Raw genomic sequence first — 25,648 nt, 5'->3', positions numbered from 1 at the left:
AAAAAAATTCATTAAATTGTTAAACTAAGAGTTATTTTTTCAGTACAATCACATTTCAAATTAATAAATAAAAATTTAAAAGCTTTTTAGTCCTTAAATTTGACCAGTACATGTATATGCCGGTGAAACGGGGATTATGGGAGTGAATCTTTTGGCAACAAGCTTAATGTATACTGATCGCTGTAAAATAAATTGTATTTTAGATATTGTGTAACATTAGCAATTGTTGACTGATACTAATAAAATTCATTGTGTTTGCTTTGCTGACATATTCACTTGTACATGGGTCTGTTAGTCTGTAGTCAGATACTGATAAAGTTCTATTGTTTCTGCAGTAATATTCCATTATTATGTTAGCAACACTCAAAATTAGCAATATTTCTGATCATTCTAAAAGTTTTTTTCTATGTAACAACCATTGTGTATATTTGAATGCGCATTTTGTAAAAGCCCCGTGGATCATAACAGCCCTTTTGTAATTTGGAATAACAGCCCTTCACATTTTTTTTTCCCTCTCTCTCTCTCTGTTTTTTTTTTTAAAGCTGGGCAGAGGCTGCCAAAGAATCTCTCTCTTGATCCGTCGATCGATCATTTTCCATCTCTTGCATGCTTCATCGATGTACTACCGCAGAGATGGAAGTTGAAGCCGTTGGCTAGGCTAGATTTCGTGAAGCTTTGAATCATGCACCAGTATTTAATTGTCCACTGAAAATAGTATCGAACCGAGTTATATAACAAATACGAGTAAAAATAAGGTGTTCTTAAGCTCATTAAGCCTTTTGATGATGAGCTTAGCTTCAAACTTATCAAATTGACTTTAAATGATGAATCTAAACTGTTCAAACTGAACTATTTCATTAATGATACATTTAAAAAATAAATTTATTTATTTTCAACTTAATTTAGAATAATATCAAGCAGTTAAAAAAAATAAAAAAATAAACGTATTAAAATTACGAAATTAATCCAGGGTACTTGTGTTTGACTTTTGGTTTTTTTGAATAATGAATAATCAATTTTATTTTTGCGGTGGAAAATGGGAAAGTAGTAATATTGGGTATTTAACTAGTTTGTTTGATTTTTATTATTTGGTAGACCACATTAGTTTATTTTATAGCTATTTTTTATCAAATACCTTGAGAGTTTAATTGCCGATTGCTCCAACTTTATGTTTATTACAAATAAATCCAAGTACTATTGATCAGTTTTTTATTTTATTTTTTTGTTTTTTAATATTGGCTAAACTAATTTCAATTTTGTTACTAAATAAATTAATAACATTTTAATCAAACTATTTGTTCTCTCGTGACAAAAATTCAGAGTTGCAAGTTCCAATTAATAGTTTTACAAATTACAAAATTAACAAAAAAAATTAAAATCGAAAGGGTACCATAATTCTACTTCTCAAAATATCAAAAACAATAAATTGCAAATTTGCAAATACATACAATAAAGTTTCTATACTGCATGCCAAAATATTTGCATGTTTATGTTTATGATCAATTTGGTTTAAAATTTATGTTATTAGTATTTATGTAAATTATTAATCAGATATTTCAATTAATAAAAAATAACAACAAATTTACTCCGAAAATTTGACGAAAATGGTCAACTTATTATATTTTACATAATCAAACTAATAATCCATATATACAAATTATGAGATAAAATGTAAATAAAATACAGAAATATAAAATTCAGTATTTAAATATATTTAATTAAAGGATGTCTATAGAGCAGCAAAGTGATTTTGGCTGTAGTACAGCAAAATAAAAATAAATTACAGTCGTTAATTTTATTTGTCCAATGGTTCATATTAGATTGTCCATTTAACTTTTGTTATCTTATCTAATATTAAATTAAACTGAATATTTTTTCAGAAGGGTAAAATAGTCATTTTGTACTTTTTATTTGCTTACCCTCCGTCTACGTCTCCTGTTCCCTTGGATCCTCCTTTCTCATCTCTTCAAATCGCTTCCCACTCACTACTCGACAATTAGTTTTAACATGGTTGTGCGGGTTATTGGTCGCAGCTCTATGTATAATAATGACCCTCTAATTGCCAAAAGGTACGGACGACATTTAATTTGTTATTCCTCAAAAATATTATCTACTAGCAAATTGTGCTCTTAATTTTGAATTTTGTGAAAAATATTTAAATTAATTACTACATTGAATTAAATTAATTACAGATTTTTTATTACATAATAAAATATATTAATTAATTTATGAATTTTTGTTTGGTTTTAGTCAAATTTCTTTTTTTTTAGTTATTCTCCAACAACTTAACGAAAAAACAAATTAATTAACAATGAGAAGAAATATCTTTCATATCTGTTTTTTCAAACTCTCGTTACACCATTAGTTTAAATATATAACCGTAATTGATAATTGTCGGTAAAATTTTTATAAATCATTATATTTATATAAGTATGAAACATCACCGAAAATTTGTGCACTAATCATTCATTTTGCATGAAGTACTCATGAGTTCATGCATAGGATGCATTTAAATGTTCGCCCATTCAAAAATTATCTCTTTAATTTATATCAGTTATCATCTCCTAATCATGAATTCATGCATAGGGTGCATTTACATGTTTTCTCTTTTATCAATTATCACTTTTTCTTTACATATTTAAATGACTACCAAAACGTTTTTCACTGGCGACTTATTCATACCTTGCAGTTTGTGGGCATTATTTGGGCCGAATTTTATCGGGCCGACATCTGAAAGGTTTGAACAGCCCATTAGGCTTTCATGTTATAGGCTTTTTCTAATTACAAATTCAGATTCGTTCAATAACTGACCGTGTAGGATGAAATCTGAGCCGTTCATTTTATCCATTAGAAGATCTAGAATGTTTTTAAGCTCGTTAATTTTTTTTGGAGAGTATAACTCCAAAATCTATCAACTTAGTCTCAAACGATAAATTCAAATACAAAAAAATGATCTATTTCATGAGTATTCTGTACATACAAAATTTGTACAAATTAATTTAATGTGAAGTCAAATGGTCAAAACTAATGTGTTAAAACTAAATAATATCTATTTTAATTATTATATAATAATAGTATTTTTTTTACTACTATGGATACTGGAACAACAACAACAACAATATTATTATTATTATTAATATTATTATTGATTATTAATAATTTTTAAAGAACAAAATTTAAAATATAACAAAGTTTATAATTTTTATTTTCATAAATTCTGTATTTGATTTTCACAAAATTTTGTAATTATTTCAGTATTTTGAATTCATATGGACTATTATTGTTTGATATTTAAAAATAGGAAAAATTGTGAGATTGCCACTGCAAAACCTTCATATTGTGAGAATGCCACTACAAAGTTCGAAATTGTGAAAATGCCATTACAAAACTTCAATAATTGTGAGATTGCCATTGATACTGTATTCTTATACTATTTTTATAAATAATTAATTAAAAAATACTGATTTGGTATGTGTATTTTTATATTACCAATTTTACCCTTAATACACAAATCAGGTGAGTATGTACTGTTAATTTACACAAATCGTGAACCTCCTCTTCAGTCCAAGCGACTAATCGCCGCCGTCGCCGCCTCTTCAGTCCTCCGCCCTAATCGCCGCCTCCTCCTCTGATCAACGAGTTCAGACGATTCCTCCTCCCAAATCACCGCCTAATCGCCTGGGTTAGCTCCCTACCTCCTCCCTAATCGCCTCCTACCCAGCTCACCATAAAAGGTATCAATCTTTCTTCTCTCTAGTAGCATCTCGTGACAACAACTGCTCTAACAAAGAAAAGAAGGCAATCGATTCCGAGACAGCCCACGCCGATTGAGCGAGTTGGTTACAGAAAACCCTAAACATAGCGATAACTTGAATTTATAGTGTATTCTTAACTTGATTTGCTATACCCTAAACACTGATTTGGTATTCAATTAACTTGGTTTGGTACTCTTTTGCGATAACTTGAATTTAGGCCTTACAAGTTAAATTTTTTACATGAGCTCTTTGAGGCAGAAATGGCAGCTTACCAGTCCTCCTTTGGGAACTCTACGCAATCGATTTCATCCACCGCCGCCCAGCCGATTGACAGTATGTTGCCAATCGTGCATTGCCCGAATTGCGGAATCGATGTGAAGAGACTTGTGAGCGGTACCATAGCAAATCCAAAGAGAGTATTCTACAAATGCGTAAACTACAAAAAAGGTACTGTATTTTTATAGTAAACAATTTGACATGTATTTGAATTTTATGGTTAAAAATGGTAGAGTGGTCAGATAATCTGGTACTGGAATTGTGTGATAAATCAAGAATTTGCTTTGGCTAGACTTGAAGGCATTTTTGGAATTGTGCCATTTAATTTGTCTACATGTTTGTTTGCTTAGTAGCCACTGTTGCTTGGTTGTTAGGTGTCTTTGTTATCCTAACTTGGTTGTTAGGTTGTCTTATCTTACTAATAGAAAGAAAATGGCATAGTGTCAAAACTTTAGTGCTCTACATGAAAACAAAGGTGTTAATTAGCAAGAGCAAAAATTCAAAACAAAAAGTTATTACAAACAAAGAATAGGTTGTATAGGGACAAGTTCATGTATGCTATTAGAAAATCAAGATCACCAAATTTTTCATGTAGTCAGAAAGGAGGTTTATAACAGGTGTTGCCAAGATGTTATATAGTAGTCTGACTTCAAAATAACATAGCGTCATATTAGTTCTGCTTTATTCCATTTTTTTCTTATAATTAATTCATTTTTATTATAGTTTTCTTATGTATTTTTATAGTAAATAATTTGAATTTTATGTATTTTTGCAGAAGACATTTTCGTGCAAATTCTGGATGTGGGAAGAGGACTACGAGATATATCTCCGTGACCTTGGAGTTGTAGGCATGCGGAGTGACATTGGATTTGTTAATGAGATTGAAAAATTGAAGAAACAAAACTCCCAAATTGTTGTAATTGTTGTTGTTGGATTTGTAGGCATGCGGAGAAGATAATATTTCTTCTTGTTATAATTGTTGTTGTCATGATTAGTATGTTTATTGTAATTATGTGCAAGTAGTGTAGGAGTGTAGTTAGGAAGATAATGGTAATGGTTATTTTGTGGTTATATGGAAATGTAGTATTGTGGTAAAATGGTTAAACGGTTTAATGGTTAAATGGTTTAATTCAGAATTGTTGAGATTATTTACTATTTTGAATTTAAAATGCCAAAATATGCTATAGATGATAATGGATCACTTGACAGTGCAAGTTATTACTCACAAAATTAATATGTATCTTTGGATAATAATGGATCAGAGCTGGTACCAGAGCGTTGGAGCCGTCTAACAACAGCAGTAACACTACTGGTACCAGAGCTGCTATGCGTGCCCATGATGCATATGCAAGTTATTGCTTGGTGCAAGTTATTACTCACAAAATTAATTTGTAGACCCCTATATGCTTGTGAACAGATTGGTATAATTGACCCTTCCCAAAATAAACAACATGAAAGGTGGCATCAGAAACTCTGAATGGTTCCCTTCTTGAGCAAAATTCTGACAAATTCATAAATCTAAGAAATCTTGACAAATATTACAAATCCACAAATCCTGACAGATCCACAAGTCCACAGATATGACAATTTTGCAAATATTACAATTTTGCAAATTGATACACAAATCCATAAATAAATATAAATCTACAAATCTTGACAAATATTACAATTTTGCAAATTGATCCACAAATCCATAAATATTACAATTTTGCAAATCCACAAATCTTGACAAAAAAATATCAAGGATAAGTCTCCTGAGGAATTATGCGAGATGCTTAGAGAACTTCATTGAGCTGATCTGTCAACTGATCTGCCAGTACTTCATACAGCTGTAGATGAATCAGATATATGGCAGAGTATGGATCAGATATATGGCAGAGAATTCATTGCATTCAACTATTCAAGTACCATGCCAAAATATGCTATCAAAAGATAGCAAATATGGATTGCAGAAACGTTTGCATTCGGTCAGAAAATTTAAAAATCCTCTAGTATACCTTTTAGATGTAGCTTTAATGAAGATTACTTCAATTGTTGATGGTACAATTGGTCATTGTTGATGGTACAAAGATAAATTTTAAATAGGGAGCACATTTTGACTTTTTTCTTATCTCAAATTTATAAATACAATAATACATCATTCTACTGATTCACTTCAATTAGTCCAGAATAGGTGCTAATTCTCTTGAATTCAATAAAAAACTAAAAATAACAGAGAGAATATATATTAAGTTATGCTTGACAGGCGCCATGCCTGATTCTGAAAAACATAGAACCTTTTTGAAGATAGCTTACTGAATGAAAGAAGCAGAGACCGATTAGGAAGAGTGGAGGCGGAAGGGACTGCTCTCATCTTCGTTTTAGCCCATCGTGTTTTTTGATTAACGAAGAAGGGAAGAGTTGGATTGGCGAGAGAGAGGGAAGAGATAGATTGCCGAGAGAGGCTGGATTGGCGATGGAAGAAGGGGAGATTGGCGAAGATGGAGATTGGCGAAGAGGGCAGATTGGCGAAGAGGGCTGATCGGTGCGGTTAAGGCTAGGGTTCATTGCTTGAAGGGTATTTTAGTCAAAATTTTCATTTTTATTTTTTAACAAAATTATTAGTATAAGAATACAGTATTAATGGCAATCTCACAATTATTGAAGTTTTGTAATGACATTCTCACAATTTCGAACTTTGTAGTGGCATTCTCACAATATGAAGGTTTTGTAGTGGCAATCTCACAATTTTTCCTTAAAAATAACAACAAATTAAAGCATGATCTTCTACTAATAATCCAAACAAAATTGCCCTGAAAGTTAAACAATTTTGGAGAAGTTTTCATTACTGACCAAACGGTGGCACCCAATTAATTAAATTGCCTAATTTACAAATCTAACTGCAGCGGCTAAGCTCCCTGCGTTGTACTTGGGACTCTTCTCCTCCAAACACCGCACTATCACTTTCTGGTCAAAATCGCTCAATCGGCATGAGCGCCACGTATCAGTGTGGAAAAAGAATAAAGTGTACGTGTCCCATGTAACCATGTTCTCCGTCGAATTTAAATTCCGCTTTAAGATTCGTGCATGCTAAAAAAATTGTGTCCCCCATGCATTCTGTCCGATTTAAATTTGAGTTTGTTGGATTCCTGAAGAATCTTAATACAATACTTTGTCCTCAACAAGTTTTGCGCTCAATAAAAGTAAATTATGAGAATTTCATTTCAACACTAGATTTTAAAAAGAGGGTACGATTGGAATAATTGCCAATAAATCTGATCTCTAGCTAGTGAGACATATTTTGGGAATAAATGTTTGCAAAAGAAAAATTGATGCATAATGTTTTTTATTATTCCTTCAAGTTTTCTAACAAAAAAGGAGAGGAAAATGTAAACGAGGCTTATTTTATAGGTTACATCTTACATGTTTGTACGAGGAACATTTTTTCTGCAGAATGCAAATTGGTAGAATTTTCTAACAGAACGAAATAACAAAAAAAAATCCGGTGTAAAATTGCCAACCAGTCTGTATAGTGGCAAATTTGTAAATTTACCGAAGATTGTGTGCAAAGTGGAATAAAACAGTGACTCAGTAATCACGTGAACTGGAATAGGAAACTATGTATATTGTTGTCTCCAAGTCCTGATTTCACGGCTGGGATTATTATTCAATACAAGTATAATATTATACAACAAATACATCCAAAAGCAAGAGCAATTTTTTTATATTTTCTTCATCTCGGGGAGTGAACTGTGGATCTTGCTTCCCACGCGTGAATGGAACTGTGGATCTTGCTTCCCACGCGTGAATGGAACTGTGAATCTCAAAATTTCCACTTCTCAATCCCATTTCTCTTTTCCAAAATATCTTTTCTTCTTCTTGCTTAAGCCTTTTAATTTTTACTCTGTTGAATTACTTTCAATTTATTTCCAAATCAGTAATGGCGGACCTGTTGCTATCAGCTCTGCTCCCAGTCGTGGTGCGGAAATCAGCAGAATTACTGGGGCCGAAGATCGGCAAGATGTGGGGCATTGATGACCAGTGCGAGAAGCTCCACATCAAGCTGCTTGCGGTCCAGGCTGTACTTACCGACGCTGAGGAGAAAGGGGATGATAATCCGGCGGTGAAGTCTTGGCTAGCCAAGCTGAAATCAGCTGCCTATGATGCTGACGATGTTCTTGACAAGTTCCGTTATGACGAGCTACGTCGGGATGCCGTGAGACGCGGCCACAACGCCGGGAATGTAAGTGGCTTTTTCTCCCTTGAAAATCCAATTCTGTTTCGATTAAAGATGAGTAGAAAGTTGAAGGAGGTTGTGAGGAGGATTAATGAGCTGGTCACTGAAATGGAGAGGTTCAAATTTGTTCATGGCCGGCAAGGGCGTGCCGTTCATCATGTCATAACCGATTCTTATGTAATTGAATCGGAGGTTGTAGGGAGGAGGGACGACAAGGAAAACTTGGTGAAATTGTTGACTGAGGTGTGTCCAACTGGGAATTTGATGGTCTTGCCGATTGTCGGCATGGGTGGACTCGGCAAAACCACCCTTGCCCAGCTGGTCTACAATGATCCTAAAGTGAAAGAATACTTTAATTTACAATTATGGATTTGTGTGTCTGAAGAGTTTAATATTGGTCGTCTTATCAAATCAATCATTGAATTAGTTAACGGGGAATGCAATCTTCCTATTGACAACATGGAGCTACTCCAAAGGCGTTTAAGAGAAATTTTAACTGGAAAGAAATACGTTCTGGTGCTAGATGATGTTTGGAATGACAATGTCAGTGAGTGGGAGCGTCTGAAAGCTCTATTAGAATGTGGTGATTCTGGGAGTGTTGTTATAGTTACCACAAGGAATGACAGAGTGGCTGAAATAATGTGTACCATGGAGAGTTGTAAATTGGGATGCTTAGGTGAGGAGGACTCGTGGAGCTTGTTTCAAAAAAGGGCATTTAGCAAGGGGGTAAAAGAAGAGCTTGTTGAAATTGGTAGGAAGTTGGTTCAGAATTGTGGAGGACTACCGCTAGCTATAAAAACACTTGGTAGCTTAATGAGTTATAAGTCCGAGGTGCAAGAGTGGCGGGATATCCTCAAAGAAAGCATAATCTGGGAACAAATGTCTGGTAAAGATGAGGTTTTGCCGGTATTGAGGTTAAGCTATGACAGCTTGCCTTCATACATGAAACAATGTTTTGCATTTTGTGCGGTATTTCCAAAGGATCATGTGATGGAAAAAGAGAAGCTCGTGCACTATTGGATGGCCCATGGATTTATTCCATCCAATGGGCCGGGCAATCTTGAAATGAGGGGCAGTGTTACTTTCAACGAGTTGGTTTGGAGGTCCTTCTTCCAAGATGTTGAGCAAGTTGGTCGTTACAATAGTAAAAATGGATATCGCTTTCAGACCACATGCAAAATGCACGATCTTATGCACGATCTTGCACAATCAGTGATGAGAGATGAATATCTCTCTTTGCTAGAACCATTACAAATCAATAATAATTTACAATGTAATAAACGACATATCTTGCTGAGAGAATTTCCCGAGGATATTAATGATGTCATTCAATGTTATCCTGCTGCCCGCACTCTAATTTCAGATGGGTATTCCTATATGGAGAAAATTGGATTTGTGAAATCTAACTTCTTACGAGTGTTTGACTTGGCACGATGTCGTCTTAGTAAAGACACTGTGATTACCCCTGGAAAGATGAAGCACATGAGATATCTTGATCTTTTTAACCAGAGTATGAAAACAATACCAGAAGCAATTACTACACTTTATCTTTTGCAAGTTCTAAGGCTCTCTGATTGTAATAGTCTTTCAGAACTACCAAAAGGAATGAGATATATGATGAGCCTTCGGCATCTCCACATTGAAAATTGTTATGGATTGAAGTGCATACCACCAGGCCTCGGAGAACTAAAATATTTACAAACACTAACATATTACATAGTTGGCACCCGTGATGGGAATAAAATTGGAGAGCTCAAGACCCTAAATATTGGCGGCCAACTAGAGGTGTACAATCTAGGAGAAGTTGGGAATGCTAGAGAAGCAAGAGAAGTAAATATGGAATCTAAACAAAATTTGGACCATTTGGTGCTAAGTTGGGGGATGCCAAGCATATTTTCAGAGGGTGTCAGAACTAATAGTTCAGAGGCAGTGGTTGTTGATCTTGAGGTGTTAGATGCTCTTAAACCTTGTAATAAATTAAAGGTTTTGAAAATCATAAAATACAGAGGTGACAAGTTTCCCATCTGGATGAATGAATATCAGATGCTGGAAAACCTAATTGAGCTGTATATAGTTGAATGTAGAAGGTGCATCAACATACCACCATTACATAGGCTACCTCTTCTTCAAATATTGAACATAAATTATATGGATAAAGTGAGGCATCTCTGTTGTGGTGTATTGATGAATGTTGAAGGTGGTGACGATGCACCCAAAACTTTTCCATCATTGAAAAGCTTATATTTATATGATATGCCAAATTTAGATTGCTGGTGTGAAGGAGATGTTGGAGAAAAGACATCGCTGATTTTCCCTGTGCTGAGTGAGCTGTCGATCACTAATTGTCCCAAACTAGGTGCCATACCTATCACACCTAAACTGGAAGAAATGATAATTGTAGGAAACAATACCCTGTCAAGCCTTGCAACTGGAATAACAAATGTCCGGAGACTCACCCTTGAAAGCAGAGGTGGAAGGGAAAATATTATAGAAGAAACTCTCTTTTTTAAACCTTGGGAATCTCTATCCCTTAAACCTTGGGTGTATCTCGATAAATTATCTATCACAGGATTCAACCACATCATACCACCAAAAGATGAAAGAGAATGTGGGAGGCTGAGTGTTGATGTTAATGCTACAGCTCTTCGACAGCTACGTATTTATTCAAGCAACTTTTGGTTCTCATCTATTCCATCAAACTCACCCTTATGGTTGTGGAAGTGCTTCATAGTTCTTGAATCTCTTTACATCAATAACTGTGACAATCTTACCTCTTGGCCAAAGGAAGAGCTCAGTAATTTAAATTGCTTAAAAACTATGGTAGTTTCTTCTTGCAAAAACTTTCTCCAATCAAGATCAATGCCACCACTAAAGGTGACATGTCAGCAAATGCTACTACCCAAACTTGAATCTCTAGAAATCAGGGATTGTCCAAATATGGTTGAAGTTCCTGAACTCCCTACATCTCTTGAGAATTTGAAAATTTGGAGTTCCAAAAAACTGGAAAGCTTACCGGAATGGTTTGGTAACTTGGTGGCTCTCAAAGAGTTGGAAATTTCTAATTGTGAAAGTTTGAATTCCTTTCCATCAAGTATTGGAGGCCTCACTGCCCTTCATGTGCTCGACATTAATAGCTGCAAAAGTTTGGAAAGCTTACCAGAACAGTTAGGTAGCTTGGTGGCTCTCCAATATCTATTTATTTGGTCATGTGAAAGTTTGAACTCCCTTCCATCGAGCATTGGAGGCCTCACTGCTCTTGAAAAGCTCTACATTGTTGATTGCATGAACCTTTCATCACTGCCGGAAAGGATGCAAGGGCTTGAAGCACTCAAGACTCTTATAATTCGGAATTGCCCCAAAATAAGGATCCTGCCAGAAGGCCTATTACAGCGATTAAGGAGCCTTGATAATTTAGAGATCAGGGGGTGTCCCCTCTTGGAGAGGGATTTTCAGAAGCACGTAAAGTATTGTCACCTAATCTCTGAAATCTCGAATGTAAGAATTGGATGGGGTGAATCCAGCAAAAGAGGAGGCCTAACTCAGTTGATTTCATCTTGCAAAATCTCCTGTTTCTCAGCGCAATCCTAAAGATATTGTCATTTGCGAGGTACATTATCTCTTTGCTATATTGTTTCGAATATTCTCATTGAATCATATTTCTTTGAGCAATATACATCTTAGTGTTGGAAATTGAAATCAGATTGTGGAATATTATAAAAGACGAGTTTATGTATAACTTTAATTTCTTTTACTATTTAAGAGGAGTACAAGGTTTGGAATACAAAGCCTTGATATATTTTTCACTCACCCTCACGCCTCACATCCCTTATCTATTTATACTCCTACAATGTCGGTTATACAATTTCTAGATAATTCATATTATTTCTTCTACCGACTTGACTAATGTCGGTTTGTATTAATCCAGAAATTACATGTAAGATACTCATATACATATCCTAGTCTTCTGTAGAATAGTCTAGTTTTTTTCCACCGCCTAGTTAGCTTATTATTCTTGAATATTCTAGTAAGTAATTGAACTTGGGCCTTCCGTCTAAATTTTTACTGGGCTATTGAAGTTGATGCTGCTAATTTTAACACTTAGTAACATTGGTGATGCAAACCTAAACCAGTGCCTATATGTCAACAAGACACATGCATACTAACACAAATACACACACACTGTTCTGTATTAGATTGATTTTTTAACAATACTTACAACTGAGAGTCAATATTAGAAACATATTTATCATAAATGGTTTACATCACAATAACAAAGTAATCTTGTCTTTTGTTCTTTGAGATATTTTGTAATGCATTTTATGGCTATCCACCCATATAAATAATGTAGCCATCATAGATGTTGAAAACGAAATGAGGATCAAATTAAACCTGTCTAGTTGAAAATGCAGATATTCAGACTTAGAGCATATAACAGCATCACGATTCTTTTGTGCAGTATATATAATTCAAGCAATTTTTTTAATTAATGTGATTTTTCCAGCTGTGGAGTGAAGTCCAATTCATCATTGAAGCTTGATGGAAATCTATTTTTAGTGATAGAAGATGTACTATGAGGTATGTGGAGCTTTGTGCCTAGTATATCTATCTTTATGTATGGTTATATTTTTTGGATTTCTTTTTTTTAAAACTTATGATCTCTTAATATGATAATGTGCAACAACTCGAAGCAGTTGATTCTGAAAATAATAATATGATGATGTTTAAAAAAGATAGATCAATCAATATGTTTCAATGTTTCTACACTTCAAGAAAAAGAAATTGAAACAAATTCTGACATCAGTCTGTTTCATTTTGTGGAGGGAGAAATGTAGAAGGATTTTTAGAGGAGATAGCAAACTGCATAGGTTGTTAGCCATGAAGATAGCACAAGAGGTGACTAGTTGGTTTGAAATAACTTCGGTCGAGATGAAAAATATTGTAATTTTTCAGCTTTATTTTTCAGTTTTTTTTCAGTTTTTTTCAATATTTTTAGTTTTGTTTTGTTGTTTTTTCAGTTCTCTTCTCTCTCTTTTTTTTTTATATATATTATAGTATACATTGGTGTTCCTATTAATGGAATAGGAATACTAAACATCCACATTTCTCTTTTAAAAAAATATGTTTCAATGTATCACCATTTTACTAAGTAAACTATTTCAATTAATATCAATTAAACAATTTTATAGTTAAATTTTTTTTATGAGGTTTCGTTTGCACTAAAAACAAAAATTGCTCACTCTTTATATACTCTTAGCAGCATTTTTTTTCTATCTAAATTTATTTTTCAGTACGAGAAAAAGAAAAATGTGAAGACTGAAGAGAGTTCTTAATCTGTTTTTACACCTAACTTTAATATAAAATTTGTTATATATATTTGATAATTCGAAAGTTAGATATTTTTTCAGCCATGCTAAGACGAGATGAGACATTTCCTCCAAATGTCAAATTTGAAGATAATTATGTGAATTATCAGAACCTATTCTAAATGCAATGCCGAAAGTATCTTCAAATATTAGAAATGTGATTGCTTTGTTTCTAAGATAGGAAGAAAAAGATAAAGAAAATTAAATGTCTTATTATATTACACCCTTAGATTTTTAGATGCTTGCGGAAATTTCTTTGGAGGAATATTATATATTTTTTTATTATGCTAAAAAACTAAAGGTACTCCGAAAATCATATTGGGTGATATATATATAATTGGTCCAGTTCGAGACCAAATATTATCAGTGGCATGAACATTATTCAATCATATCTTAGTTCTTAGTTAATAAGAACCCAAAGACAAAGCAACTACTTTTTGTATACTGATTATTTTTTTTTTTTTTGGCTTTTGCCCAGCACGCCAACTGCATGAAAGCATTTGTTGTTTTTCTTTCCTTCTTTTTAGTGTGAGAAAAAAAAATGATTTTGAAAGCGATTAATTGCTTGGTTGCTCCTCCCTATGGTAGTATATATGCTGATAATCTGATACAAGTACAACAAATGTTGAAAGTTTGGAAGGGGGGCTCTATTTATATTGGAATTAAATTAAGAGAATTATGCAAATTGAATTCAACTTGGGTTTTAATTTTTAGGAACACGTATAATATATAATCAGCTGGTTAATTAGAAACTAGAAATAGTTTTTTTATGGTAACAACGACAACTAGACAAGAGGCCAGTGAATTATGTTTCTAGTACATTTTAAAAATAAATAAAATTTTATTTGTTTTGAGAATCTTTTCATTTGTTCCTACATTCACAAAATTATCTCTATTCTTATATTATGCACGTAGTTGTCCAGATCCGTCAACGGTTGAGATTGAAAAATAAATTTCCAAACCTTATTTCAATCATTTCATCATATTTTTCCTAATTTTATTTCTTTATAGATCATTTCTCCTCTAAATCGTTTAATGAGTACCTGTTTTGCTTATGGAGAAAATTAGATATTAAATCGCAATAATACTTTAAGAACTTTTTTTATGATATATTTGATGTGTTTTTTTCTTCATTTGTTGTTATTTCTTTTATTGTTATTTATTATTTGAAGTTTCTTTTTTTATTTATGTCTTTTATTTTCATTTAAATATATTTTTTCTTAATTTTACGTGAATGTCAAACAATAATATTTAATGTTGTAACGCATGGGCATTATACTAGTAAATTAGGATTTATACAAAGAATGAAATTATGGATCGGGTAACCATTAATTGCACTAATCAGCCGCACTAGACCGCTTGACATTAGTTCTATTTGTTTGACATTTAACTATTAATTTTGTTCCGTTGTGAAGTTTATTGTTTCAGCTCTAATTGAATTTATCAAAATTGATGAGAAATTATTCTTTGATTGCAACTGGTTTATACCATTAGTTTCCTCGCAAATTCCATTGTGAGAATTTTGCAAAAGATAATTAGATATATTTGGTGAATAAAAATTAATTCTTATTTTTGGACTTTTTACAAGAAAAAAGATATTACCGTATGTTTTGCTTGTTATAACGAATCCTAAGACAATAACAGAGGGAATTAACAAAATACAGAGTTTATGGACAATAATCCATAAAAAATCCAAAATTCAAGTAAGTTACCTCTTCATTCTTAACTTAAAAGGGCAAAAACAGAAGTAACAAATGAAGAGTCACTAATTCACTATTTCCACCAAAGCATAGAACTAATAATAGCAACTTAAAACATAGAAACACACATAACATCCATCCAACTAGCAAAGAAAGTGACCACACGAAGGCCGTGATCAACACAAAAATGACTTGGCTTCTAGTTAATTCATATGTTACAAACAATTAGTCCCATTTTTTTTTAGAACCTCCAAAGTAGAGAACTTACTATCCCCAAAGCACGCAATGTGCCACTTCATCACCGAAGAGGCAAAGGACTAGAAGGCCTGATAAACCTACAAGGTAACTATTAAAAAAATTAAATCGAACTGAAGCATGAAAAACACAAAAGTGCTTTTTGTTAGCAACTATTTTGTTATTCTTTTTTTAGGATAACTATTGTTATTCAAAACCCAAAAAAGACATCTTGATATAAATTCTCAGCAAGGTAGCAGGAAAGTATATGATAAGAAATAGAGTGAGGCTATGATAATATGCATATTACATAGCAGCCCACGCTATGGAGTCATATCTCTATTTTTAAGTATCTAAACCGTCGATCTCAACCGTTCAATCTGATCTTCATATGAAAATGTACTTGCATTTCAAATTTTACATTTTTTTACTATTTTATTTGGATAGGTAGAAAATCACTTGATTTGTAAATTTTGGACCATCCAGAAATAATGATTTCCTACTGAATTATCTCAAAAAAAATAGTAAAAAAATACGATTTGCTCTCCAAGTAAAAAAACAATAGTAAAAAAAAAATAGTAAAGAAACAATGATTTTCTTCTTATCCAAAAATAATTATTTGTTTTTCAAGTAAATTTTTATATGAAAAATATGTTTAACAGTTTAGATCAACTACTTTAACATTGAAAATAGATATATAAATCCATAGCACGGATTGATCTGTAATATGCACATTACCATATCCTCTATGAAATTATTGCTCTTTCTGAAAGTAGATAAGAGGAAGACAATATGGGCCTTTGGACAGCCCAATTGAAAAGCGTAAGAATACACTTAACATAGGATCCGAATACCAAGGGCAACCGGGTCAGGTTCCCTATTGTAACACAAAATTTGAGTTTAGATCCGTATTGTCCGATTGGAATCTGGTCCGATTTGGAATGCACGGAGTCATTTAATATTCTTTAATAGCCGTGCCAGAGCAAATCAGACGGACTGAATCTAAACACGAAATTTGTGATACTTTAGGGAATCTGATGCCAAGTAGAATCACCGCTTCAGACCCCCAAGTTAGGATCAATGGTTCATTATCGAAATGGGACCCATTAGCGATTTCAATGCGTTACTGTCCATTGATAGTGAAATGGAGCCGAGGATAAAACGCAGAAAGGATAGTTGCAGTTGAAGCTACTGGAGAGGAAATAATCTTTGGTATTTTATTTTGGCAGTAATTTTAGGATTACAGCTAGAAAATGAGGGATGGAAAAAAATACGACTCAATCGTTTTTCCATTGATAAGCTCCCCTCCCTCTCCCACCTCAAAATGATAAATACAATAAGCTCCCTCCCTCTTACACTTTTGCCTCGGTTTTTCCCCTCTATGCTTGCTGCTCCTGCTCTAGCGAACGTTCTGCCGGAGATCATCTGTCACTCCATCCCAATCAAGCACGCCTCTGCCAGGATGAATACTTCAACGTGTATGAATGAATACTTCAATGTGTTTGAATGAATATTAGAGCACGTCTCTACCGGGTCAGATCCGTCACTGTCGATCGTATCAAAATAATTTTGTATATGTATATGCAATTAATTTTTTTCATGTTTATGTTCTCCTTCCTCATGAAGTAGTGAGTTTTGCAAAAAACAAAACTTTATTAATGGTGAATTAGGCCACTGCGTATTAAATAAATGACATAAAAACAAATTTTGAAAAAAAATAGAGATATATGAATAAATACTTGATGTCTTAGATATGAATACTTCAATGTGTATAATTGAATACTTAATATCTTATGTATGAATACTTGCGTGACAAGATATTAATATTTGTGCAACAGACAACTCGAAAGTATGTCATCATGGATCTCATTTGAAAGATAAAATTATGTAGAAAACGTTCGTGGTTTTAGATTTGCAAAATTCTTCTCAGGTCGTCAGAAATATTGGTTAGATTGAACGGAGAAAAAAAACCCACCTCTAAAAACATGTAAAAAATGAATGAGTGATGTGTCCAGTTTTTATATTTACACTTACACGATGAGGATTAATAGTTTCTCGATAAGAGATGAATACTTGTGCAACGGACAACTCGAAAGTATGTCATCATGGATCTCATTTGAAAGATAAAATTGTGTAGAAAACGTTCGTGGTTTTAGATTTGCAAAATTCCTCATAGATCGTCAGAAATATTGGTTATATTGAACGGAGAAAAAAAACCACATCTAAAAACGTGTGTAAAAGATGGATGAGTGATGTGTCCAGTTTCTATATTTGCACTTGCACGACGAGGATGAATACTTTCTCAATAAGAATGTATACTTGTACAACGGACAACTCGAAAGTATATCATCATAGATCTCATTTTAAAGATAAAATTATGTCAAAAACATTTGTGGTTTTATATTTGCAAAATTCCTCACCGATCGTCAGAAATATTGATTAGATTGAACGAAGAAAAAAAAATCTCATATCTAAAAACGTGTCCAATTTTTTTTTTTAAAATACTTGATATATTAGGTATGAATACTTGATGTGTTATAGATGAATACTTGATGCATTATAAATGAATACTTGCGCGCGCTAGTTGTAAAAATTTTCAAATATTATGTGGTCCCCAAATAGTAAGTGGTCCCCCTAGGTAGTTAGTAGTTATTGAAGTAGTTAATGACTGGGGGATGAAATGGGGGATTGTTATGGGGGGATAGCTAGATGCTCCCAAACAAAAATAATACAAAACAAAGAATAGTCTGATCCTAGCTAGTTAGGCTATGTTTTATTAATGATGCATAAATTATTAAATCAATTATTGGTGGCTTCATAATTGGTACCTTAGAGAAAGTTATTTCTCAAACGTAGAATGCCTATTTGGCTAAATATATTAATTTGAACGATGGAGTGCATGCGAACCTGGCAAAAAGGGTCAGATATATTTCTATTGACAATTAGGATGGAACAATTTGAATAGGAAGAGGGTTAAATTTTAAAAAAAAATTATGAAATAAAAACATTTATTAAATTTTAAATAAGGTCAATTAAATATAAATTAAACTCTAATATAGATAATGATTAATATTTTAAAAAAATTTATTCCATTAAATTTCAGTTAAACACTGAAATAATTGATTGCCGATTGATAATTTTTGACAAGCATGTGATCATATATGCATGTATATGTCTCATGTATATGTATGTAATATTTGTGCTCTTTAATTCTGTATCTCTCTAAATTTTATATTATGTTATCATTCCTCAATGATTTATAATAGCTGGCCAACATTTTTTTTTTATTAAATCTTTATATAGTTAACATGAAGCATGCTATAAATAATATTTAGTTATTTATTAGTCTGATATTTGATGGTTTTTGGTTTCTGCTTCTGAAACGTAGTGGAAGCCAAATTAATTAGTGATCAAACCCTTAATGGGGATTGATGTAGGGAATTAATTAACTGGGTCGATCGGGTTGGTCAAAATCAATACCAAATTAAACGGGAGATGCCACCACGCAACATGGTCTAAACCATAGAAGGAAAAATCAGAATTGGAATCGGGATTGGTTCTGGCCGATTCCAATTTGGAATTCGTGAATCGGCCGATTTGGCTTAGAAAATGAGATTTTTTTGCCATAAACTTATTTTATACTAAAAATTTAGAAAAAATAATAAAAAAATAATTTGCCAACACTTTCTATTTAAACAAATGATTATAATCAAATAATTCATTAAAAAAATATAATACAAATATTTCAATACTTGTATATAGTACAAATTACAAGGCTTATATGTAAGTTTATATATAATATTATATCAGCACATGATCTCGGACAGTGAATTCTGGATCTTGCCTCCCAAGTCTGAATGTGAATCTCTCAATTTGCAGTTTTCCATCCCATTTCTCTTTTCCAAACTCTTTCTATCTTGTTCTTGCTTAAGCCTTTTCGTTTTTACTCTGAGATACTTACAATTTCCAAATCAGCAATGGCAGACCTGTTGCTATCAGCTCTCATCCCAATCGTGGTCCGGAAATCATCAGATTCACTGGTACAGCAGATTGGTGAGATGTGGGGCATTGATGACCAGCGCAGGAGGCTCCACGTCAAATTGCTTGCTGTCCAGGCCGTACTTACTGATGCCGAGGAGAAAGGGGATGCTAATCCGGATGTAAAATCCTGGCTGGCCGAGCTGAAATCAGCTGCCTATGATGCTGACGACGTTCTTGATGAGTTCCGTTATGAGGAGCTGCGCCGGGATGCTGTGGCACGTGGTCATAAGGTCGGTAATGTAATTGGTTTTTTATCTGTTGAAAATCCAGTTCTGTTTCGGTACAAGATGAATAGGAGGTTGAAGGCCGTTGTAGGGAGGATTCATGAGCTTGTCACTGAGATGGAGAGGTTCAAATTTGTTCCAGGTCGGCAAGGGCAAGTTGTTGATCATGTCAGAACCGATTCATATGTAATTGAGTCGGAGGTTTTAGGGAGGAGGAACAACAAAGAAAAATTGGTGAAATTGTTGACTGAGGCGCGTCCAACTAAGAATGTGAAGGTCTTGCCGGTTGTCGGCATGGGTGGGCTCGGCAAAACCACACTTGCCCAGCTGGTGTATAATGATCCTAAAGTGAAAGAATACTTCAATTTACAATTATGGATTTGTGTGTCCGAAGAGTTTAATACTGGTCGTCTTGTTAAGTTAATCATTGAATTAGTTAATGGGGAATGCAAACATACTATTGAGAACATGGAGCTACTCAAGAAGAGTTTACGAGAAATTTTAAGTGGAAAGCGATATGTTTTGGTGCTAGATGATGTTTGGAATGAGAATGTCAATGAGTGGGAGCATTTGAGAGCTCTATTAGACTGTGGTGATTCTGGGAGTGTTGTTATAGTTACCACAAGGAACGATAGAGTAGCTCAAATAATGGGTACCATAGAGAGTTATAATTTGGAATGCTTAGATGAGGAGGACTCGTGGAACCTATTTCAAAAAAGAGCATTTAGCAAGGGGGTAAAGGGGCACCCAGAGCTAGTTGAGATTGGCAAAAAGTTGGTTCAAAAATGTGGGGGACTACCGCTAGCCATTAAAGCACTCGGTAGTTTATTGAGTTATAAGCATGAGGTACAAGAGTGGTCAGCAGTACTCCAACAAAGCACGATATGGGAACATAAGCATGCTAATGAGGTTTTTCCCGCATTGAGGATAAGCTACGATCACTTGCCTTCATATATGAAACAATGTTTTGCTTTTTGTGCTGTGTTTCCAAAGGATCATGTGATGGAAAAAGAGAAGCTGGTGGAGTATTGGATGGCCCATGGATTTATTCCATCCGATGAGTCAGGTGATCTTGAAATGACAGGTAGTGATATTTTCAACGAATTGGTTTGGAGGTCCTTCTTCCAAGATGTTGAGCAAGTTTTCCGTGAACCATACAGAAGTGGACACGGGTATCGCTCTCAGACCACGTGCAAAATGCACGATCTTATGCATGATCTTTGCACAATCTGTCATGTGATCTTGGAGACGCTATGATTACCCCTAGAATGAAGCACATGAGATATCTTGATCTTTGGAACCAGAGTATGGAAACAATACCAGAAGCAATTACCACACTTTATCTTTTGCAAGTTCTACGGCTCTCTAATTGTCCTCGTCTTTCAGAACTACCTGAAGGAATGAGATATATGATGAGCCTTCGGCATCTCCACATTGAAGATTGTGATGGATTGAAGTGCACACCACCAGGCCTCGGAGAACTAAAATATTTACAAACACTAACATATTACATAGTTGGCACCCGTGATGGGAATAAAATTGGAGAGCTCAAGACCCTAAATATTGGCGGCAAACTAGAGGTGTACAATCTAGGAGAAGTTGGGAATGCTAGAGAAGCAAGAGAAGTAAATATGGAATCTAAACAAAATTTGGACCATTTGGTGCTATGTTGGGGGTTGCCAAACAGAGTTTCAGAGGGTGTCAGATCTAATAGTTCAGAGGCAGTGGTTGTCGATCTTGAGGTGTTAACTGCTCTTAAACCTTGTAATAAATTAAAGGTTTTGAAAATCGAAAAATACAGAGGTGACAAGTTTCCCATCTGGATGAATGAATATCAGATGCTAGAAAACCTAATTGAGCTGTATATAGTTGAATGTAGGAGGCGCATCAACTTACCACCATTACATAGGCTACCTCTTCTCCAAATCATCAAGATAGAGTCTATGGATAATGTGAGGCATCTCTGTTGTGGTGTATTGATGAATGTTGAAGGTGGTGACGATGCACCCAAAACTTTTCCATCATTGAAAAGCTTAAATTTATATGATATGTCAAATTTAGATTGCTGGTGTGAAGGAGATGTTGGAGAAAACACATCACTGATTTTCCCTGTGCTGAGCGAGCTGTCGATCACTAAATGTCCCAAACTAAGTGCCATACCTACCACACCTAAACTGGAAAAGATCACAATTGTTGGAAACAATACCCTGTCAAGCCTTGCAACTGGAATAACAAATGTCCGCAGCCTCACCCTTATTAGCAGACGTGGAAGGGAAAATAATGCAGAAGAAACTCTCTCTTTTAAACCTTGGGAATCTCTATCTCTTAATCCTTGGGTGTCTCTCGAGGAGTTAACTATCAAAGGATTCAACCACATCATACCACCAAAAGATGAAAGAGAATGTGGGAAGCTGAGTGTTGATGTTAATGCTACAGCTCTTCGAAAACTACGTATTTATTCAAGCAACTTTTGGTTCTCATCTATTCCATCAAACTCACCCCTGTGGTTGTGGAAGTGCTTCACAGTTCTTGATTATCTTTACATCGATAACTGTGACAGTCTTACCTCTTGGCCAAAGGAAGAGTTCAGTAATTTAAATTGCTTACGAATTATGGAAGTTTCTTATTGCAAAAACTTTCTCCAATCAAGATCAAAGCCACCACCAAAGATGTCATGTCAGCAAATGCTACTACCCAAACTAGAATTTCTAGCAATCATGTATTGTCCAAATATGGTTGAAGTTCCTGAACTCCCTATATCTCTTGAGAAGTTGACAATTACGGGTTCCAAAAAACTGGAAAGCTTACCGGAATGGTTTGGTAACTTGGTGGCTTTGAAAGAGTTGTACATTGTTTCATGTGAAAGTTTGAATTCCTTTCCATCAAGTTTTGGAGGCCTCACTGCCCTTCAAGGGCTCCACATTTATAGCTGCAAAAGTTTGGAAAGCTTACTGGAACAGTTAGGTAGCTTGGTGGCTCTCCAAAAGCTATTAATTGGGTCATGTGAAAGTTTGCACTCCCTTCCATCGAGCATTGGAGGCCTCACTGCTCTTGAAAAGCTCGGCATTGATGATTGCATGAACCTTTCATCTCTGCCGGAAGGGATGCAAGGGCTTGAAGCACTCAAGACTCTTGAAATTGAGGATTGCCCCAAAATAATGATCCTGCCAGAAGGCCTATTACAGCGATTAAGGAGCCTTGATAAGTTAGTGATCATGGGGTGTCCCCTCTTGGAGAGGGATTTTCAGAAGCACAGAAAGTATTGTCACCTAATCTCTGAAATCCCGGATGTAGAAATTGAAGAATTGGGTCAATCCAGCAAAAGAGGAGGCCTAACTCAGTTGATTTCATCTTGCAAAATCTCTTGTTTCTCAGCGAAATCCTAAAGATATTGTCATTTGTGAGGTACATTATCTCTTTGCTATATTATTTCAAATATTCTCATTGAATCATATTTCTTCGAGCAATATACATCTTAGTGTTGAAAATTGAAATCGGATTGTGGAATATTATAAAAGAGGAGTTTATGTATAACTTCAATTTCTTTTAGTATCTAAGAGGAATAGAAGGTTTGGAGTACAAAGCCTTGATATATTTTTCACTCACCCTCACGCCTCACATCCCTTATCTATTTATACTCTTACAATGTCGGTTATACAATTTCTAGATAATTCATACTATTTCTTCTACCGACTCAACTAATATCGGTTTGTATTAATCTAGAAATTACAAGTAAGATACTCATATACATATCCTAGTCTTTTATAGAATATATAGTCTAGTTTTTTTCCATCGCCTAGTTAGTTTAGTATTCTTTTATTGAACTTGGGCCTTCCATCTAAATTTTTACTGGGCCGGCTATTGAAGTCGATGCTGCTAATTTTAACACTTAGTAGCATTGGTGATGCAAACCTAAACCAGTGTCTATATGCCAACAAGACATGCATACTAACACAAATACACACACACTGTTCTGTATTAGATTGATTTTTTTAAACAATATTTACAACTGAGAGTCAATATTAGAAACATATTTATCATGAATGGTTTACATCACAATAACAAAGTAATCTTGTCTTTTGTTCTTTTGAGATATTTTGTAATGCATTTTATGGCTATCCACCCATATAAATAATGTAGTTATCATAGATGTTGAAAATGAACTGAGGATCAAATTAAACCTGTCTGATTGAAAATGCACATATTCAAAACTATAGCATATAATAGCATCACGATTCTTTTGTGCAGTATATATAATTTAAGCAATTGCTTTAATTAATGTGATTTTTCCAGCTGTGGAGTGAAGTCCAAGTCATCATTGAAGCTTGATGGAAATCTATTTTTAGTGATAGATGTATTATATGGTATGTCTCTGTGCCTGGTACATCTATCTTTATGTATGGTTATACTTTGTGGATTTTTTTTTTCAACTTATGTGATCTCTTAATATGATAATGTGCAACAACTGGAAGCAATTGATTCTGCAAATAATAATATGATAATGTTTAAAAAAAAAGTAGACCAATCAATATGTTTCAATGTTTCTACACTTCAAAAAAAAAGAAATTGAAACAAATTCTGACAGCAGTCTGTTTCATTTTGTGGAGAGAGAAATGTAGAAGGATTTTTATTGGAGATAGCACAAGAGGTGACTAGTTGGCTTGAAATAACTTTGGTTGAGATGTAAAATATTGTAATTTTTCAGCTTTCTTTTTCAGTTTTTTTAAGTTTTTTTTTTAAAGTTTTTTCAGTTTGGCTTTGCTGTTTTTTCAGTACGGCTAACGCGCTTCCACTAGTATATCAACAATATGCTTCCAGCCTCTAAAATCTATCGAATCGGGTTCAAATGAAAAATCCGAACCATTCAAACCAATCTTCTTAACAAGAGCTTCGTTTTCATATAAAAAAAAATTTAAGTTTCGAATTTATTTACTATCAAGTCAAGTGGTCAAAAAATGAGCAAAATAGTGCATTAAAATACGTACAAAATCCTTCATATTTTGACCGCTTGACTTGATAGTAAATAAATTTGAAACATAAATTTTTTTATATGGAAACGAAGCTATCGTTAAGGACATTGATTTGAACGGTTTAGATTTGTCATTTAAAGCCGATTCGATAGATATTGAAGGCCGGAAGCATATTGTTGATATACTAGAGGAAGTGCGTTAGCCATACTCATATATATATATTATAGTATACACTGGTGTTCCTATTAATGGAATAGGAAGACTAAACATCCACATTTCTCTTTTAAAAAATATGTTTCAATGTATCACTATTTGACTAAGTAAACTATTTCAATTAATATCAATTAAACAATTTTATAGTTAAAGATTTTTTATGAGTTTTCATTTCGCACTATAAACAAAAATTGCTCACTCTTTATATACTTTTAGCAGCATTTTTTTCTATCTAAATTTATTTTCTAGTACAAGAAAAAGAAAAATGTGAAGACTGAAGAGAGTTCTTAATCTGTTTTTACACCTAACTTTAATATAAAATTAGTTATATATATTTGATAATTCGAAAGTTAGATATTCTTTCAGCCATGCTAAGATGAGATGTGAAATTTTAAGATATATAATTAAGTGAATTATCAGAACATATTCTAAACGCAATGCACCTGAAAGAATCTTCAAATATTAGAAATGTGATTGCTCTGTTTCTAAGATAGGAAGAAAAAGAAAAAGAAAAAGAAAAATCTTATTATATTACACCCTTAGATTTTTAGATGCTTGTGGAAATTTCTTTGGAGGAATATAATATTTTGTTTATTATGCTGAAAAACTAAAGGTACTCCGGAAATCATATTGGGTGAAATAATTGGTCCAGTTCC

The 25,648-nt window shown here is 33.8% G+C and overlaps 2 protein-coding genes across 2 annotated transcripts; both read left to right on the top strand.

Moving 5' to 3' along the window:
- The first annotated feature begins 7,950 nt into the window (after positions 1-7,950).
- Positions 7,951-13,340, top strand: LOC144553844 (disease resistance protein RGA2-like). The gene is made up of 3 exons (XM_078302032.1): positions 7,951-11,854; positions 12,749-12,822; positions 13,068-13,340. Exon 1 carries the CDS (start codon positions 7,951-7,953, stop codon positions 11,833-11,835), a length of 3,885 nt encoding a protein of 1,294 aa, XP_078158158.1. The 3' UTR covers positions 11,836-11,854; positions 12,749-12,822; positions 13,068-13,340.
- A 6,033-nt stretch (positions 13,341-19,373) lies between these two features.
- Positions 19,374-24,536, top strand: LOC144553843 (disease resistance protein RGA2-like). Its single transcript, XM_078302031.1, has 3 exons — positions 19,374-21,045; positions 21,084-23,214; positions 24,103-24,536. The coding sequence occupies exons 1-2, from the start codon at positions 19,522-19,524 to the stop codon at positions 23,193-23,195; spliced, it is 3,636 nt and encodes a 1,211-aa protein (XP_078158157.1). The 5' UTR covers positions 19,374-19,521; the 3' UTR covers positions 23,196-23,214; positions 24,103-24,536.
- Positions 24,537-25,648: the final 1,112 nt, after the last annotated feature.

Source organism: Carex rostrata, chromosome 5 (genome assembly GCF_964058835.1).
Source record: "Carex rostrata chromosome 5, lpCarRost1.2, whole genome shotgun sequence".
NCBI lineage: Eukaryota > Viridiplantae > Streptophyta > Magnoliopsida > Poales > Cyperaceae > Carex > Carex rostrata.
The sequence above is the reverse complement of the archived record's forward strand: the minus strand, read 5'-3'. Positions and strand labels throughout refer to the sequence as shown.